The sequence below is a fragment of the Bufo gargarizans genome, chromosome 4 (genome assembly GCF_014858855.1).
Source record: "Bufo gargarizans isolate SCDJY-AF-19 chromosome 4, ASM1485885v1, whole genome shotgun sequence".
Classification (NCBI taxonomy): Eukaryota; Metazoa; Chordata; class Amphibia; order Anura; family Bufonidae; genus Bufo; species Bufo gargarizans.
In genome coordinates this window covers 255,043,049-255,063,453 of record NC_058083.1, presented here as the reverse complement: position 1 = coordinate 255,063,453, position 20,405 = coordinate 255,043,049, and the positions used below count along the sequence as shown (strand labels likewise).

At 42.1% G+C, this 20,405-nt stretch overlaps 1 protein-coding gene across 2 annotated transcripts in view; it reads left to right on the top strand.

Moving 5' to 3' along the window:
- Positions 1-20,405, top strand: part of USP45 (ubiquitin specific peptidase 45) — a 198,014-nt gene that overhangs the window by 115,132 nt on the left and 62,477 nt on the right. For both annotated transcript variants that reach the window (XM_044289002.1, XM_044289001.1), the window contains exon 9: positions 13,484-13,571. In XM_044289002.1, the coding sequence (XP_044144937.1) occupies positions 13,484-13,571 (88 nt within the window). The remainder of the gene's footprint in view (positions 1-13,483; positions 13,572-20,405) is intronic.

Genomic DNA, 20,405 nt, shown 5'->3' with positions numbered 1-20,405 from the left:
TTTGGAAAAGATTTTTTTTTCTTCTTTGAATTGCCATTTTCTGCCCGCCCCCATAACTGTTTTATATTTCCATCTACAGAGCTGATTTAGGGCTTATTTTTTGTGGGGGGGATCTGTTAGTAGTTTTTATTGATACCATTTTGGAGTGTATATGATTTTTATTAATTTCTTGGGGAGGTGAAGCAAGAAGAAACAAAAATCGACCATTTAATTTTTTTTCCGGTCACTGTATGGAATAAATACAATTATATTTTAATAGTATGGGCAAATTGGGATGCAGAGATGCAAATTATCTTTATTTTAATGTGTATTTTTTATTTGTAAACTGGGGAAAGGGTGGGTGATTATATTTATTTTTAAAAAATTTTATTCCCACTAGGGGACCTGCACAAGCAATTATTATATTTTGTTTCCTATACAACTACTGTGTTTTAATACAGTAATGAATGGGAAATTCACTATATTCCTATGTAGCACTGCCACCTGTAGAACTCCAAAGGAATATACCTGTGATAGGCCCGGTTGTCTCGCAGAGGATCTGACCTATAACGACCAATGAATGGATTCACAGTTGACCACGGCATCTGAGGAGGGTTAAGTGCCTGTGAGTGGTAATATTGCCGATCGCAGACATTAGGCTCTGCTGTGTAAAGCTGTAGCACCCACTCCTCTCTGGAGCAGGCACCAACTCTAATGCGCTGTACTAATCTTCAAACTAGAGAACTTGAAACTCAAAAACCTGCATTCCGGCATAGAAACCTCATCCCATCTGTTAAACACGATGGTTTGGGGCTGTTTTTCTGTATCTGAGCCATTGATGGAACAGTGAATTCTGAATTATACCAGCAAATTCTAAAGGAAAATGTCAAATCATCTGTGAACCGAATCTCAAGAGAATTTGGGTCATGAAGCAGAACGACCCTAAGCACTGAAGTCGTTCTACTAAAGAATAGTTAAAGAATAATTACGTTAAAGTTTTGGAATGGCCAAGTCAAAGTTCTGACCTTAATCTAATAAAAATGTTATGGGAGGACCTGAAGCGAGCAGTTCCTGGGAGGAAACCCTTCAACATTACAGTTAACACCTTAAGGACCCTGCCATTTTTCACCTTAAAGAGGACCTTTCACTAGAATAAAAAAATGTAAACTAAGCATACAGACATGGAGAGCGGCGTCCAGGGATCTCCCTGCACTTACTATTATCCCTGGGCGCTGCTCCGTTCTCCCGGTATAGGGTCCGGTATCTTCATATGTTCGGCTCAACTGGGTGGAGCCTGCCGGCGTCTCCTTCTCCCAGGCTGGAGTGATGGCCAATCTCAGCTCTCAGCTTATAGCCTGAGAGAAAAAAAAAAAACCTCTCAGGCTATAAGCTGAGCGCTGCGATTGGCCAGCGCTACAGCCTGGGAGAAGGGAGATGCCGGCAGGCTCCACCCAGTTGAGCCGAACATATGAAGAGCCTATACCGGGAGAACGGAGCGGCACCCAGGGATAATAGTAAGTGCAGGGAGATCCATGGGCGCCGCTCTCCATGTCTGTATTGTTAGTTTATATTTTTTATTCTAGTAAAATGTCCTCTTTAAGGACCAGACCATTTTTTGCAAATCTGACCTGTGTCACTTTATGTGGTGATAACTTTAAAACGCTTTTACTTATCCAAGGCCATTCTGAGATTGTTTTCTCGTCACATATTGTACTTCATGATAGTGGTAAAATTGAGTCACCGCACGTTGGGGGGAGGAAGGCCCGCAGGACGAGAATGCTCGTCCTGGGGCACTAAGTACCAGCCTTTTAGGATGAGCATTCTCGTCCTGGGTCCTTAATGTGTTAAAGCTGTTTTGAATGGAGGAATGGGCTAAAATTTCTCCAAACCGATGTGCAGGTCTAATCTATAATTACCTAAAAGATGTGGCTGCAGTTATTACTGCACAAGTAGTTCACACAAGTACTTAAAGCTAAGGTTCACATCCTTTGCCTCTCAGAGACGTGATATTGGATCATTTTCCTCAATAAATTAATGACAGAGTCTAATATTTTTGACCTATTTTTGGTTTGATTTGCTTATCTTTATCTACTGATTCAGTTTTAGGTCAAATTTATGGAAGAATATAGAAAATTCTGCCTTTTACAGTGTTTGATTTAACATTTGAAGTCTGTCATTACGCTAGACACATTCAACGTGGCGCTGTGTGCGAGAAACAAAAAATTTTGGTTCTCTTCATTGTGCATTGTTGTGGTATTGACTTCAATGTGAAAAACTTATCTTGTGATTTTTACAGAGGTTTCTTTTTTCTGTGTTAAAGTAAAGGTGCTGTCCATTAAAAGAAAGTGAAGAGCTGCTTGCGCATCACTCATGATCGCCCTTCACTTCGTGTCACCATTAGCCGGGGTCCAACCTGTTCTGTCATTATACTGCTGACGCTGTACAACAGGTTGCAGCTTACTGGCACTGGCTCCCATATGTCCTCACATCTGTGAGCGGTCAAGTCAGCCCACCATCCCAGCAGTCCAGTCTTCCAAGCATCTTGCTTGGAGCACATTTTCAAGGAGAAAAGAGGGCACATCTTTTACTTGTCGTCTTTCAGTGAATTATAGCCAAACTTCTAACGGATTTTATGAGGTTCCCTCCTCCGTGAACAATGTGATAGATTATTTGTGCCTATTATGACCCGTCTGATACCACGTTCCCATAAGCTAGAACTTTTTATAATTTTACTGTTGATGTAGCAGCAGAATAGTTCATTTTCCAGATGAGTATTTTCAAATGGTACTATTTTGAAGTACATATAATTCGAATTTTTTCTTATTTTTTTTTGGGGGGGGGGGGGCGGGCGCATCTGTTCTTCCATTGCCCTTGAGATATTTATTCTGCCATACACTGTGCGTTTTAAATAACACAATAGCTTCATTCTACCGGTTGTTCCGATGATAGCAGTACGAAATCTGTATTGCTTCTACCTTTTTTTTTTATTACACAGTTGTTCTTTTTTATAAACATTTTTTTTTCCCTTTATTTTTTATTAGTTTCACTAGGGAACTTGAACGTGCAATCTTGCGGTTCAATATATAATAAATTGCTTTGCAAAATTACTTGCAACTTTCTAGGCCCTGCCTTGGGTCCTGTGCCTCCATCATCCCTGCACCTTTAATAGATAAAAATCAGTCTTTTGTTTTTTTTCTTACAAATTGGGGATTCTCATAATGTTCATTTGACATTAATCTTGTCATTCGCTTTCAGGGAGAAGGTTAGGATTCAAGGACAGATAGCAATAGGTGCTAGGTGATGAGCTATAAACATCCTGTATTTCTAAGGTTGCTTTCACACTAGTGTTTTTCCTGGATCTGGCAGGGTTCAGCAAAAACGCTTCTGTATCCATTATGAACGGGGACGGTTGTATTATCTTTAACATTGCCAAGGCGGATCCGTCATGAACTCCATTAAATCTCAATGGAGAACGGATCAGTTTTCTATTGTGTCAGATTGTGTCAGGAAAAATGCTTTTTAGAGCCTTTCATTCTGTTCAGTTACGTTTTGTCCCCACTGACAATGATTGGGGGCAAAACTGAAGCGTTTTTTTTCCGGTATCGATACCCTATCGTATCTCAATAACGGAAAATAGAAACGCTAATGTGAGAGTAGCCTAACTAGTTAAACATGAACATTGGTATAAGAATTATTTTTTGTCAATTTCTGTGTTCATCCTGGATTTTGCTCTTGAAAGATGATTTCTGCAATATAACAGTGGCTTTATTTTAGATTAGAATAGTTATGCTGCATCTTATTAAACATATTTGCTTAAATATGATCCGAAGCTAGTTGCCAAGTAAACAGGAGTAGAGAATATAGCGTGTCGTGCATCTCTGACGGTCGCCCTTCACTTCGTGTCACCATTAGCCGGGGTCCAACCTGTTCTGTCATTATACTGCTGACACTGTACAACAGGTTGCAGCTTACTGGCACTGGCTCCCATATGTCCTCACATCTGTGAGCGGTCAAGTCAGCCCACCATCCCAGCAGTCCAGTCTTCCAAGCATCTTGCTTGGAGCACATTTTCAAGGAGAAAAGAGTGCACATCTTTTAGCTGTCAGATTCCTGCGAATCAATGCTAATACTGTCTGGTACTATTCTTGAGGGTGACTTGTGCACAGAACCCAATATGGGAGGTTTCATTTACAAATGCAATGTGAAACATAATGCTGTAAAGGCTGCAGTTGTATATGTATACATCTATGTTACTCTCTCTTATTGAAGACCCCACAGCGTTGATGATTTGTTCACACTGGGGAGCTTTTTCCTCCAGGACTACCGTACTTACCGTATTCATTCGGCCCAAAATATTGAAAGATCATCATCATTATTATTCTTAATTTATATTTTTATAAACTTTCTGGAAGTGACTATATATTGCTACCATTTTGCAGTCATTTGCACCTTTTTGTGTGGTCCCTAGTCCACCATTTTTTCTAACTCACAAATGCGCACCACTGTGGGGGTCATTTGTCAAAGTTAATGCAGATGAAAAGTAGAGCATTTGCCTATATTAGGCTACTTTCACACTTGCGTTCAGAGCGGATCCGTCTGGTGTCTGCACAGACGGATCCGCTGCTATAATGCAGACGATGGGATCCGTTCAGAACGGCTCCGTCTGCATTATAGTTTAGAAAAAATTCTCAGTGTGAAAGTTGCCCAGAGGGATCCGTCCAGACTTTACATTGAAAGTCAATGGGGGACGGATCCGTTTGAAAATTGAACCATATTGTGTCAACTTCAAACGGATCCGTCCCCATTGACTTACATTGTAAGTCTGGACGGATCCGTTTGCCTCCGCACGGCCAGGCGGACATCCGAACGCTGCAAGCAGCGTTCGGGTGTCCGCCTGCTGAGCGGAGGACAAACGGTGCCAGACTGAGGCATTCTGAGCGGATCCGCATCCACTCAGAATGCATTGGGGCCGTACAGAAAGCTCATTCCCAATACATGCAGTGTATAAAGTTGCCTCTGATGTCATTCATCAAGTGAAAGCATCATTGATGCTGATACCAGAATGATCATTTCTGTGCAGCAGATCACAGGGTTCTGCTGCCCAGACGCAGGGAATTGGAAGAGGTTGATCCCATAGAGAGGAGGCGATTGCTGCACCTAAATGAAGCTTATTCTTATCAGGAGCGGTTTATTCCCAATTAACCTCTGCCCAGTTGACCTGTGTAAAAAGGCCTTAGGCCCCTTTCACACGGGCGAGTTTTCCGTGCGGATGCGATGCGTCCGGTGAACGCATTGCACCCGCACTGAATCCCGACCCATTCATTTCTATGGGGCTGTGCACATGAGCGGTGATTTTCACGCATCACTTGTGCGTTGAGTGAAAATCGCAGCATGCTCTATATTGTGTGATTTTCATGCGACGCAGGCCCCATAGAAGTGAATGGGGTGCGTGAAAATTGCATAGCATCCGCAAGCAAGTGCGGATGCGGTGCGATTTTCACGCATGGTTGCTAAGATGACAGTCTATTCACTGTATTATTTTCCCTTATAACATGGTTATAAGGGAAAATAATAGCATTCTGAATACAGAATGCTTAGTATAATAGTGCTGGAGGGGTTAAAAAAAAAAAAAAACTGTTAACTCACCTTCTCCTCTTGATCGCGTAGTTACATCTTTTTTTTTTTTATTAAGTAATTTTTTATTAGCAGTTTTTAATATTACAAACGTAAGGCCCCAACCCCCACATACCCTCCCCCCACAAACCATCAGTGTGATGCCCTCCATCTTCCATAGCTACAACATCCGGTTACATCAGTGCAATTGCATACAAATTACACAGGCACAAGCCCCATCCCTACAACAATCCCACAAAATATTGAAAGACAGTTTGTGATCTTATAATCGAAGTTGGACTATACATCTGTCATCGGCCATAACCTCCCCACATTACATATCGTAAAAGCATCCCATGTCTTCAGTGAGAAATCGCCAATCACCGAACCAAATACGTACAATGATCGATAAAGCCCTCACACTAATCCCAGACGGTATGCGTAGTTACATCTTTAATGATGAGCTGTGGGCTAAAGGACCTGTGGTGACGTCAGATCACATGCTCCATCACCACGGTGATGGACCATGTGATTGGAGCATGTGATCTGACATCACCACAGGTCATTTAGCCCACAGCTCATCATTCAAGAAGTAAAGAGACCCGGAACTACGCGATCAAGAGGAGAAGGTGAGTTAACTGTTTTTTTATATTTTTTTAACCCCTCCAGCACTATTATACTAAGCATTCTGTATTCAGAATGCTATTATTTTCCCTTATAACCATGTTATAAGGGAAAATAATACAATCTTCAGAACATCAATCCCAAGCCCGAACTTCTGTGAAGAAGTTCGGGTTTGGGTACCAAACATGCGTGATTTTTCTCACGCGAGTGCAAAACGCATTACAATGTTTTGCACTCGCGCAGAAAAATCGCGCATTTTCCTGCAACGCACCCGCCTCTTATCCGGGCCAAAAATATGACGCCCGTGTGAAAGAGGCCTTAAAGGAAATGTGTCACAAAAAACTGTATCTACAACACATCTCCTTTTTTCTAATGTCTTTTTATTTTCTGATTGCAGATTTTTTTATTCTATTTTCTGAACATGATTATGGGGGCGGCCATCTTGCCTGAGCTGTTAGTAACAGCATTAAGAAAACTGCTTTACGGCATCCCCATGGTCCATTGACACAATGGACAGGAGGGGACCTCATTGACTTGTATAGGAGAGTTTTCTAGACTCACTCTGTGACCTGTGCAGAGGTCATTGTACAAGGAAAGAATAGATAAGACATGACAATCACCTAATGTGAATGGTGGATCCTGTCTTATATATACACATAAGTGATAACATTACAGGCAGGATTAGAATGACAGATAAGCAGGTAACTGCAGTAAAGTGATCTGTACAGACCAAGAAGTGGCGCCTTTTATTAAACTTAGTGGCCAGTAGGAAAACTGCCGGATTTTGTGTTTTTTTGTGAAAATATATTGACATGGGAAATTAAAAATAACCACACAAAATTCTTAAAAAAATATGTTAAATATAAAAATGTAATTTAAACAATAGGTCATTTTCTGATGGCATCAAAAGATGTGTAGATGACCCCTTATGTAAATGTGTAGAGTTCTGGTTTCCCTCATCCTTTCCCTGTATCCACATCCTCTCCCATCCTTGAACATTAATGTCTTTTTTTCTCAACCATACTACAACATGACACATTTTCTTATCTTTGCTTGTATTGTTTACTTATGGAATACACTTTGAGGAATAGTCGCCAGTGTTTTCTTCCATAGTCCCTATTTACTACAGCGTGCTGTGTTCATCCAGAGGAATGCTGCTGTGATAATGGTTTTGTATACTGCATAATTGTAGTAAGCATTTGATGCTAGAATAGTAAGATAGGCAGGACCAGCATGCCTGGTAACATCTATTGTCTGGTGCTTGCCTGTCATCTGCATTCTTTCACTGATTGTTTTCCTATGAAACGACTACACTTGTGTGTACATATGGTGTCATGACTAAACTACACTACTGCAACAAGACTGTCGGGTAGTTCACTGGGAAGCTTTTACTACCTACCTTTTACATTATGTGTGATTTGTCAGCTCACATACATGATTTATCTACTTTATATACAGTGTTTTTCCGCTTTATATACCAATTTTTTTTCAGTAGTAAAAAAAAAAATATTCCTAAAGGGTGTTTTCACTGATGTTTCTCTGCACTTTTGCATTTTTAGCTCTGTATATTATATAGTGGCTTTACTTTGTATTGCAGCTCAATCCTATTCACTTGAATGGGATTGAGTCGCCAAAAAGCCATGTGACTAATGGATGTAACATCACAGGCCAAAGAAGAGTCCGCAGTGCTCGGCCGAGTGCCACAGTCTCTTTAAAGGGGTGCTCCTGGAATTAAGAAAATGAAAATACTTAAATATTACTTTATTCTAAATATATTCCCAAATACCTTTTATTAGTTATAATGGCTTGTTTTCTCTAGGGAGCAATCATTAGAAGAAACAAAATTGCCGCTGTCCTATAAGTACTCACAAAACCTGTCCTAATCACACAGCAGGACAAGTTATTTCACAACACTGAGCTAAAGAGCTGCCTCATCCTCCTCTCCTCCTCTGTTAAGGATTATGATCCTGAATACAGCTGATAAGATCTTCAGCATTCTGTAGGAATGAGACTTCATGAGGAGACATGAAGTACAGAGAGGACAGACTGTGGTAATGTGTTGCTGTGGTAATGGAGACTACATACAAGTGCTGTTGCTTATTAAAGGTTTAAAACAGGGCCTGCTTTCTTTTTTACTCTTTTGATTTTTCCTCCCCACATTCCAATAATAGCCATAACTTTTTTACTTTTCTGTTCATATTGCCATATGAGGGCTTATTTTTTGCGGTACATGATGCATTTTGTAATGCCACCATCTAATTTACCATGTCTTGTATTGAAAAACAGTAAAAAAATTATTTGTGGGGTAAAATAAAAATAAAAAACCTCCACAATTCTGACAAGGTTTTGACATCACAGCATCCACTGTGTGCTAAAAATGGCATGACATCCTTATTCTGTGGCTCGATATGATTGCGGCGATACCAAACTTGTATAGTTTTTTTTAGTTTAATTATAAAAAAAATAATAATATTAAAACCTTTTAAAAATCAATTTTCTTTGCATAGCCATATTCTGACAGCCATAGATTTGGGTCTACAAAGCTGTACGAGGGCTTGTAATGAACTGTAGTTTTTATTGGTACCATATGTGTGGTATGTACGACTTACTGACACGGACAGCAGACGGTGTGCTGTACGCATTTTTTGCGGACCCATTGATATGAATGGGTCCGCATCCGATCTGCAAAAAAAAATGGAACGGACACGGAAACAAACAACGTTCGTGTGCATGTAGCCTTATTCAACAAAATATGACAAAATATGGCGTTTTTCAGTTTTTTTCCGTTATGGTGTTCACCCCACAGGAATTAAAAAAATAAATCTTTTTGGACACTGTGATACCTGATATGTTTTTTTTATTTTTTTTTATATATTTTTATATGTAAAATTTGGAAAGGGAGGGTGGTTTACATTTTTTTTAACTTTTTTATTTGTTAACTATTAGCCCCCTTAGAAGGCTAGAATCTGGGATCTTTTGATCCCTTGTCTTATTCACCCTAATAGAGATCTATTAGGGTGAATAGGATTTTTACACTGTCCCTGCTGTGCTGTGCCTCGTGCACAGAGCAGCAGGGAACATAAATTGCAGGTCTGGAAGGCTTCAGGAGTATCCAGGCTGCCATAGTAACCGATGGGAGTCCTGCGATTTTATTGCGGGGGCTCCGATCGGAAGGCAGAGGGAGCCGCATCCCTCTGCCTAACTCCATAGATGCCGCGATCAGTGTTGATCGCGGTATTAGAAGGGTTTCGTGACGGGGATAGGCGGGATCCCCATTCCTTTTCATTTCCAGCCAGCACCCTCCTCGTATGGAATGGGCTCACCACAGCAGCCCGTTCTATACAATTGCGGGCTCATGCCGTACATGTACAGCATTATGCGTTAAGGGGTTAACCACATTCCTACCACCTCTCTGTACTTCATGTCTTTTCATGAACTCCATTCCTATAGAGACACAGCTGAAGATCTTATCTGTAATCAGGATCATAATTCCTGACAAGTAGGAAAGGAGGATGAGGCAGCTCTTTAGCTCAGTGTTGTGAAGTTACTGTGTCCTCCTGTGTGATTAGGACAGGTTTTGTGTGTACTAATAGGACGGCGGCCATTTTATTTCTCCTAATGATTGCTCCCCTTTCAAAAACAGCCATTGTAACTAATAAAAGGTATTTGGGAATATTTTTATAATAAAGTCATATTTATGGTTCAATCAATTACAGGGAGTGCAGAATTATTAGGCAAATGAGTATTTTGACCACATCATCCTCTTTATGCATGTTGTCTTACTCCAAGCTGTATAGGCTCGAAAGCCTACTACCAATTAAGCATATTAGGTGATGTGCATCTCTGTAATGAGAAGGGGTGTGGTCTAATGACATCAACACCCTATATCAGGTGTGCATAATTATTAGGCAACCTCCTTTCCTTTGGCAAAATGGGTCAAAAGAAGGACTTGACAGGCTCAGAAAAGTCAAAAATAGTGAGATATCTTGCAGAGGGATGCAGCACTCTTAAAATTGCAAAGCTTCTGAAGCATGATCATCGAACAATCAAGCGTTTTATTCAAAATAGTCAACAGGGTCGCAAGAAGCGTGTGGAAAAACCAAGGCGCAAAATAACTGCCCATGAACTGAGAAAAGTCAAGTGTGCAGCTGCCAAGATGCCACTTGCCACCAGTTTGGCCATATTTCAGAGCTGCAACATCACTGGAGTGCCCAAAAGCACAAGGTGTGCAATACTCAGAGACATGGCCAAGGTAAGAAAGGCTGAAAGACGACCACCACTGAACAAGACACACAAGCTGAAACGTCAAGACTGGGCCAAGAAATATCTCAAGACTGATTTTTCTAAGGTTTTATGGACTGATGAAATGAGAGTGAGTCTTGATGGGCCAGATGGATGGGCCCGTGGCTGGATTGGTAAAGGGCAGAGAGCTCCAGTCCGACTCAGACGCCAGCAAGGTGGAGGTGGAGTACTGGTTTGGGCTGGTATCATCAAAGATGAGCTTGTGGGGCCTTTTCGGGTTGAGGATGGAGTCAAGCTCAACTCCCAGTCCTACTGCCAGTTTCTGGAAGACACCTTCTTCAAGCAGTGGTACAGGAAGAAGTCTGCATCCTTCAAGAAAAACATGATTTTCATGCAGGACAATGCTCCATCACACGCGTCCAAGTACTCCACAGCGTGGCTGGCAAGAAAGGGTATAAAAGAAGAAAATCTAATGACATGGCCTCCTTGTTCACCTGATCTGAACCCCATTGAGAACCTGTGGTCCATCATCAAATGTGAGATTTACAAGGAGGGAAAACAGTACACCTCTCTGAACAGTGTCTGGGAGGCTGTGGTTGCTGCTGCACGCAATGTTGATGGTGAACAGATCAAAACACTGACAGAATCCATGGATGGCAGGCTTTTGAGTGTCCTTGCAAAGAAAGGTGGCTATATTGGTCACTGATTTGTTTTTGTTTTGTTTTTGAATGTCAGAAATGTATATTTGTGAATGTTGAGATGTTATATTGGTTTCACTGGTAAAAATAAATAATTGAAATGGGTATATATTTGTTTTTTGTTAAGTTGCCTAATAATTATGCGCAGTAATAGTCACCTGCACACACAGATATCCCCCTAAGGCTACTTTCACACTAGCGTTCGCCGGTCCGCTCGTGAGCTCCGTTTGAAGGAGCTCACGAGCGGACCCGAACGCTTCCGTCCAGTCCTGATGCAGTCTGAATGGAGCGGATCCGCTCAGACTGCATCAGTCTGGCGGCGTTCAGCCTCCGCTCCGCTCGCCTCCGCACGGACAGGCGGACAGCTGAACGCTGCTTGCAGCGTTCGGGTGGCCGCCTGGCCGTGCGGAGGCGTGCGGATCCGTCCAGACTTACAATGTAAGTCAATGGGAACGGATCCGCTTGAAGATGTCACCATATGGCTCAATCTTCAAGCGGATCCGTCCCCCATTGACTTTACATTGAAAGTCTGAACGGATCCGCTCAGGCTGCTTTCACACTTAGAATTTTTTCTAAGTTATTAATGCAGACGGATCCGTACTGAACGGAGCCTCCGTCTGCATTAATATGATCGGATCCGTTCAGAACGGATCCGATCGAACGCTAGTGTGAAAGTAGCCTAAAATAGCTAAAACTAAAAACAAACTAAAAACTACTTCCAAAAATATTCAGCTTTGATATTAATGAGTTTTTTGGGTTCATTGAGAACATGGTTGTTGTTCAATAATAAAATTAATCCTCAAAAATACAACTTGCCTAATAATTCTGCACTCCCTGTATAATAAAGTAAGATTTAAAGGTGTTCTGCAGTTCTTTTAGACTTATGATCTATCCTCTGGATAGATCATCAGCATCTGATTGGCGGGGGTCCGACACCTGGGACCCCTGCCGATCAGCTGTTTGAGAAGGTAGCGGCGCCCCAGAAGCACCGTGGCCTTCTCTGTTTCCCTCAGGCCTAGTGACATCACGACTAGTATCACTGGCCTGGGTGGGGCTAAGCTCTGCTCAATTGAATGGAGCTTAGCCGTGCCCAGGCCAGTGATACGAGGGCCTGCGGTAAACAGCAAGAAGGCCACGGTGCTACTGCCAGCACCGCTGCTTTCTCAAACAGCTGATCGGCGGGGGTCCCGGGTGTCGGACCCCCGCCATTCAGATGCTGATGATCTATCCAGAGGATAGGTCATCAGTTTAAAAGAACTGCAGAACCCCTTTAAGTATTTTCATTTTCTTAATTCCCGGTGAACCCATTTAAACTGATCGGACGGGGCAGGGAAGGAAAGGTCATCAATATTTGAAGGGAATCTGTCACCTATACTTGGCAAATTTTTCTAATGCTAAAGTACTATTGTGCACTACAACATCATTCAAACCATATCTTTGGTATTCTTATTAGCATTTTTTTCTGGGGTCAGAAGTGGTGATAAAAGTACCAAAGGTATGGTTTAATTGATGTTGTAGTGCACAGCAGTACTAGCATTAGTTATCTATGCTAAGTATAGGAAACAGACTCCCAGATTATTTTTACTGTTCATTTCATGCACTGTAGAGGATCCATCCAGAGACATCACAGAAAACGGTGACGTGGGCGAATCACGTCAACACTGTCACTTTGGTGTTTGTCACACCAAAAATAGATTAGGACCTATTGGGAAATCTTTGTAGGATATTGGCCAACCTCTAGTTGCACAAAATCTGGAAAGTCTGCTATAGTGTTTTGGACAGACTTTTTTTTTTATTATTAGAGGTGTATTCCCATTATAGACAATGGGGGCATGTCGCTAGGATATGCCCCTTTGTCTGATAGGTGCAGGTCCCACCTTCGAACCCGCACCTACAACGAGAACGGAGCGGGGAGAGTTGTGGCTGGAGGACCCCTGAGTCCAGCCACCACCAAGCGCTGCTCCCATACAAGTGAATGGGAGCGCACCGCATTTGCGCGGCCCCTGCTCCCATTGATTTCTATAGGGGCTATGGAAATAGCCGAGCCAGTGCTTGGCTATTTTCGGCAGGCCCTAAAAATGAATGGAGGGTGGCTGCGCATGCTCAGTGCTCCCTCCACTACTTTCCCCGCTCTGTTCTCCGTGTAGGTGCGGGTCCCACCTCTCATACCTGCACCTATCAGACAATGGGGGCATATCCTAGCGCTATGCCCCCATTGTCTGTGATGGCAAAACCTCTTTACAACCCTCATGAAATTCTCGTGCTATGCTTTTGCTTTTCCACAGCATTGTGATATTAAACCTGCTATGAATTTGCATCATTTATAGGGCCCCTCGATTTAAAACTTTCCAGCAGCAAGATAGCCAGGAACTACTGCACTATTTGCTGGATGCCTTGCGTTTAGAAGAAACAAAGGTAAGGTTCTTTCTTTTGTGTGTTTTTAAAGCTAAAAGCTCATGGGCCAAAATGACAAAGTTCTGCTTTATGTAGAGTGGAAGTCAAACCTTGATAAGCTGATGTATATACACTCATGATTGCCAAGGTTGTGAGGTTATATGAATTACTAAAAAAGTGAAGACTTCAACTAATATTCAGTTCATCTTTACCTGAGTAGATTGTGCGCTACAAGAATTGCGGTGCAATTTAGGCTCTAAATGGTACGTCTTGGGCCTTGCCTCCTTTCGCTAAGCCCTGCCCCCTTGTCGAGCGTGTCTGAAAAAAGTGTAGAAACCCTGTTCCTAGATGTGCCAATTTAAACAGACTTTTGGAGCAGATGAGAACTGAGCGTTCTTTCCAAATATGTTGTGTCCATTTCGTTAAATCTGTGAAAACATTCAATTAGTATCGATTGTACCTGAATCAAAGATTCTCAAATTGGCCTGAATATCGGTATATGACACCTTGATAAGGAGCCCAAGGGGTTGTCCCACGATCCGTTGAAGCCCAGCCGCGCCCATCGTTCCGGAGCCCAGCACCGCCTACCAATTAATTTATTCACTGCACTTGCCCTGACGTCATTCCTTCCAAGCGCTGTAATCTCGCGCATGCGCAGTATACACAGTAGTCTGCGCCCGTGCGGACTACTGGCACAGGCTTCGTCGATCCAACGCTTTTCGGCATACCTTCGTCAGGGGGTGGCCTGGGATGGCGTTACCCCCTGACGAAGGTACGCCGAAACGCGCGTCGGGGTAACGCCATCCCAGGCATTCAGGTCGCTGCTACCTCTTGGTGAGTCCACGCTACTTACATCTTCACTCATGGCTTCTGGTATATAGAGGCAGGACTTAGTTCCAGCGGGCTCACACAACCCCTTGCGGTTGCAGCTTTTCCTGTGTGAAATACCCCCTGGTTACTACCTGCCACATTTATATCATTTGGTAACTGCCGTGGTGCCTCCATATTAGGACTCATGTCTATTAATTCCATGCTTATTATTGCTGTTGTTACTTATGTCAACATTGTAATGCTGGGATGGTGTATGGTGCTCCCTATCCCCCTTGTTTTATGGTATTTTGTTATCCACTGATTTTTTGTAATCAATAAAGTATATTATTTTTCACCACCGGACGTCTATGAGCTTTAGTTCCTCTGTTTTTTCATTGTATTTAAAAGCTTGTCTAGTCATATAGAATGTTGGGAAGTCTATTTATATAAGCCGCACCACTGTGTGCATACTCAATTGGCTACTGATACCCATGGTTGTGTTTTCGTGTTTTTATTTATTCTGCTGTTAGTATAGGCAGCATAAAGTTGATGACAGGTTCCCTTTAAATGTTATAAAAATAAATTAATAATTTATAAATTAATATACACTGCTTCCATTGCATAAATTTCATTTCTTCCCGATTTCTGGTTTGTAGCTTGTTTTTGCTCCAATCCTCAGATGTAAACAGTGGCTTTGCTTTCCACTGCCCATTCATATAACATATAAATACATAAGATGCCTAGATTCACTCACCCATCCGTTCAGCAGTGTGCGCTCCCATCCTTCATGTTACTGCTTAGATTTGCGGTAAGCATCTTGCACATAGGAGAAAATAGAGTTGCATGATACTGTGTTCTCTTGCCTCACCACTTTCACTGTGCAGGTGCCCATGGAAGCGTCCAGCACATGGCCAATGTATTCCTGCTCCGCTTCTTTATTTCTATAGCTTTTGGGGCATATGTTTCACAGCACACACTTCCAACACTTCCTAAGCAGTGTGCACAGTGAAACATATGTCCCGACAACTGCATATATAGAAGTAGAGCAGGAGTACTTTGGACATGTTCAGGACTCATTTTTACCAGACATTTGATTATGAGGCCTATAAATTTAACATCACAGGTTTGGTACACAGATTATTAAACGGTAGGAAAATTACAAGGTCCCCACCCCCCCTGTAATTTACAGACAGAGGCGAAATTAAACGTCTCTCGCGTTCTACAAACACACTGAACACTAGTATTGACAATTTACAATGGTAATACAATGTGTGGAATGAAACTGTTACATTAATGTAGTTATTGCAGTCCAACGCATTCACTAAAACTGTACAGTATCTTAATACAATGCAATGCCTTGATTGAAACTCCTATGTTAATGCAGTTATCGCCATACAGTGCATTCACTAAAATTGAAAAGTATCTTGACACCTTTGCAGTGCAACATGACATTCTCAGTTGCCAGCAGCTGTGTGAACTCTGAGTTAACAGTCCCTCCCTCCCTAATAAAACCCTGATCTACTATACTGTCCCTATACTCTACCTACCACACCTATATTACTGGTGTATTACAGACACCACCAATAGACATGTTCATCGATTGCAAGCTGTGCTTAAGGCCCTTTTACACTGGCTGTTCATAGGAACACTTGTTAGCGATTTTCTGCTAGTGTAAAGGTGCCGCCGATTACCAAGCAAAACACTTGTTCATTGGGTAATAAGATCGTTTGTGCAGATACCTAGGGCTCTTTCACACGAGCAGATGCCGTGCGGGTAATCTGCTGCATGAAAGAGTGCCAAGCCCCGTTCCGGACAGCAGAGAAACGGAGTATTAACATGATTGATAATTCTCTGTGACCCTTTTTCTACAAAATCACAGTGACAACTTTATCTCACTGTGATTTTGTAAAAAGAACAGAGAGAGGCACGGAGCATTATCAATCATGTTACTGCTCCGTGTCTCTACTGTCCGGAACGGGGCTTGGCACTCTTTCACGCAGCGGATTACCCGCATGGCATCCACTCGTGTGAAAGAGCCTTAAGTCATCGTTTGCCGGCAGCAGATTGTATTATCTATTCTGTATGGAGACTAGCAATGGCATTAATGATCGCTCCTCCCCATACTGTGGAGGAGATTGCAGCAATTATCAGGAAGGAACTCTCATCTCTAGTGCAGACACATTACATACTCATTACATAACTTTGGGTCAGTGTGTTACATACTTCACTGGGAATAGAAGTATATGTGGAAAGCGAAAAGACCAACAAAGAGCACAAAGCTTCAAAACTTAAAATACCGGACAGATCTAGATATAGATTGTCTATATGTGACAAGGCATGAGTCCTGATGATGATTGGTGTAAAAGGAAAGAGTCCCCATTTGTTTAAATAATTTTATAATTGAACGCAAATGAATATGTAACTGTGGTATGTAAACCAACATTATGCTGTGGTAATGGTTCAAATTTACCTGTTTGATCCTCTGCCTGTGTGCTGACATGGGTTTTACTAATAGCTGTATAAACCCACAGAGGTCACCTCCACAGTTTGTGAATATGAGGAAAAGAACGGCTGGTGACCCCATTTATGCTTCCAGTGATCTTGATGTCTGTCAGAAAACTACATGCTAAACTTCTGCACTCACCCGTGTAAGAGTCATTTGAAAAGGGCTTTGTGCATGTGTTCGAGACATTGCCAATACTGGTCAGATAAAGGTTGGATTCCACCCTCTGCCACAATTACAGAGCCTGTTTTACAATAATGGTACATTAGTATGAGCATCCTCTGTATCACCCCAGGGCAGCACAGCGGGGAGTAGCACTACTAAAAGCTCAGCTCTGTTCTTATTCTATCCCCCCCCCCCCAGCCTCCTTTTCATGGCAGTCGACGGTGTGACAAAATTAGGATGTCAGGTCTGGGGGTATGTCAAGGCCCTAGAGCACTGACAGTTGTGTCGTCTTACCCAGCACTAACCATAGCTGTGGCTGCATTGTCTTCCATGGGAAATCCACAGCTGTGAACCATGCAATTGTAGTGGAGTGTCACAACCATGTGTTTCTTGATGTAAGAATGCCCACAGCAATATGTCTGCCACCAGGATGCTCCTAAAGACATTTACCGTCAGGTGTATTTTGCCTTTGTTTCATTTGCTTGTTTTTAGGTGTAAGCCATTAGAACAGCATTGTGTCTCTGCTCATACTTTACATATTTAAGTGTGTGGCTTTGCTTCATTGTATTAAAAACAAACATTTTTTAAGTTTTTACAATAATAAAAATGCCAATGTAGAACTGGCATATTAATTTGCCACAATGGAAATTTACTTGAGCATTTAAAAAAAATGGCAATTGTGAGAAAGCACATCATTTTAAGAACACTTGCACTTAGAGGGGTTCATTACATATGGTGAAGCTTTATTTCATAAAATTTTCTTTTGAACCGTTTGTTACAGGCTTAACGGGGCTGTCTCATCTCAGACTTTGATGGCCTATCGCAATGCCATCAAAGTGAGATGGGTGCGGGTCCCACCTCTGGGACCATCTCCTATCTCCAGAACCAGCTCCCTAAAGTAAAAGAGAGCACAATGCGCAAGTGGGGCCACCCTCTTTTCACCGGCATCAAAGTGAGATAGGTGCGGGTCCCACCTCTGGGACCCTCATCTATCTCCAGAACCAGCTCCGTAAAGTAAAAGAGAGCAGACTGCGCAATTGGGGCCACCCTCTATTCACCGGCATTAAAGTGAGATAGGTGCGGGTCCCACCTGTGGGACCCTCACCTATCTCCAGAACCAGCTCCCTAAAGTAAAAGAGAGCACAATGCACAATTGGGGCCACCCTCTATTCACCGGTATGGGAGTTGGGAAAGTAGCCAAGAGCTGGCTCTGCTATTTCCAGCAGTCCCATTACAAGTAGGCTATTTTCTGAACTCCAATAGCAGTGAATAGAGAGAACCTGCGTATGCGCGGTGTGCTCACCTTCACTTCGGTGGGCCGTTCTGGACATAGGTATGTGAATCACACTTATCTGACTTTGATGGCATATCCTAGATAATGCCTTTAAAGTTTTTCCTAAAAAAGGAATACTGTGCAATGAGGCATTATTACAGTATACATGCAAAAAATAATTTTTTTTATGTACATTAAATTTTGCTGTCTGGTGTTCTGCTCTACCTTCTCCTGCATTCAGTGGTGGACAAATATGCTCAATATCTTCCCTGTTCCCTTCTCCTCCCCACAGTGTTGGCATAGTGATCTTATAGTGAACAGGTGAAGCAACCCAGACTCCTTTTGTTCATTCATCCCTTCTTCTAAATTCAAAGAAATATATATCTGTAGACAGGGGGGAAATGTTAATTTCAGTACATCCTGGGATATGCAGGTACTTAATGAGCTGCTGCCCACCCACTGAAATGGAAGCATGTCCTCGAGATATGTGGGTAAAAGCTGTTTTAAATTTGTGGAATAACCGAAGGATGTTCCTGCTCGATTCTACTTGCAGAATACTGACTGCAAACACATAGCACACGGACCCCTTAAAGTAAACAGTGCAGAATTTATTTTTTTCCATTTTAGCGAAAAAGCTGAAAGAAAAATGGGTGCCTGCAAATGCCGTAGGGCGGTCTACAAATCTGAGTTTGACAGTAGGTGGTGGCCAAAGTTGGTCGGGATTATGGAAACAACTGAGCTGGCTGTGCTATGCTGTTTCTTTAGCTCCTATGCAATATATGGAGCTGTAATGTTTCCATAACTTGTGAGATGTGGAAATAGGTCAGCTTGCTGTGCTATGCTTATTCTGCAATTTCCATTCAGTTGTGTCTACAGGTCCCCTGACTGTTTCTGTAGTTCCAACCACTTCCGGCTGCCAGATCCAAGCAGAGGGGGCCCTGTTCAATAGGTAGCTGCAGGTACCACCTCTGGGACCTTCACCTATCAGACACTTATGACATATCTGGTTGATAAACCTTAAATGTTTGAGATGAGAATAACCTTGAGGCCTCATGCTCACAACTGTATGTATTTTGCGGTCCATAAACTTTTGATCCACAAAATATAAACACCGGCCAACGTGTGCATCCTGCAATTTCCGGTGTGCATATAACTTTATATAATGTAGTTGTCGGATTGAGCTGGACACCAACACTACTGTGCATATAACTTTATATAATGTAGTTGTCGGATTGAGCTGGACACCAACACTACTGAGCATATAACTTTATATAATGTAGTTGTCGGATTGAGCTGGACACTAACACTACTGAGCATATAACTTTATATAATGTAGTTGTCGGATTGAGCTGGACACTAACACTACTGTGCATATAACTTTATATAATGTAGTTGTCGGATTGAGCTGGACACTAACACTACTGTGCATATAACTTTATATAATGTAGTTGTCGGATTGAGCTGGACACCAACACTACAGTGCATATAACTTTATATAATGTAGTTGTCGGATTGAGCTGGACACTAACACTACAGTGCATATAACTTTATATAATGTAGTTGTCGGATTGAGCTGGACACCAACACTAGTGTGCATATAACTTTATATAATGTAGTTGTCGGATTGAGCTGGACACCAACACTACTGTGCATATAACTTTATATAATGTAGTTGTCGGATTGAGCTGGACACCAACACTACTGAGCATATAACTTTATATAATGTAGTTGTCGGATTGAGCTGGACACCAACACTACTGAGCATATAACTTTATATAATGTAGTTGTTGGATTGAGCTGGACACTAACTCTACTGAGCATATAACTTTATATAATGTGGAGCCCACTATATACTTCTCCTGGAGCTAAATGGCTACTGGTATGTGCTATATAAGCAGACTCAGTTTTATACTGACTTTAAAACCAGCCTCCAGGGCAGACTAACTGGTCAGGTGTGCATGACTGCATGGAGATCGCCACGCCTCCAATATATACTACAAATAAAAAATATGGGGGATTCAGCCCGCACAACCCTATGCAGGTGCAGATTGCTATGGCGAAATACAGATACAAACGCAAAAACACAAAATGCAATCGCACTCTG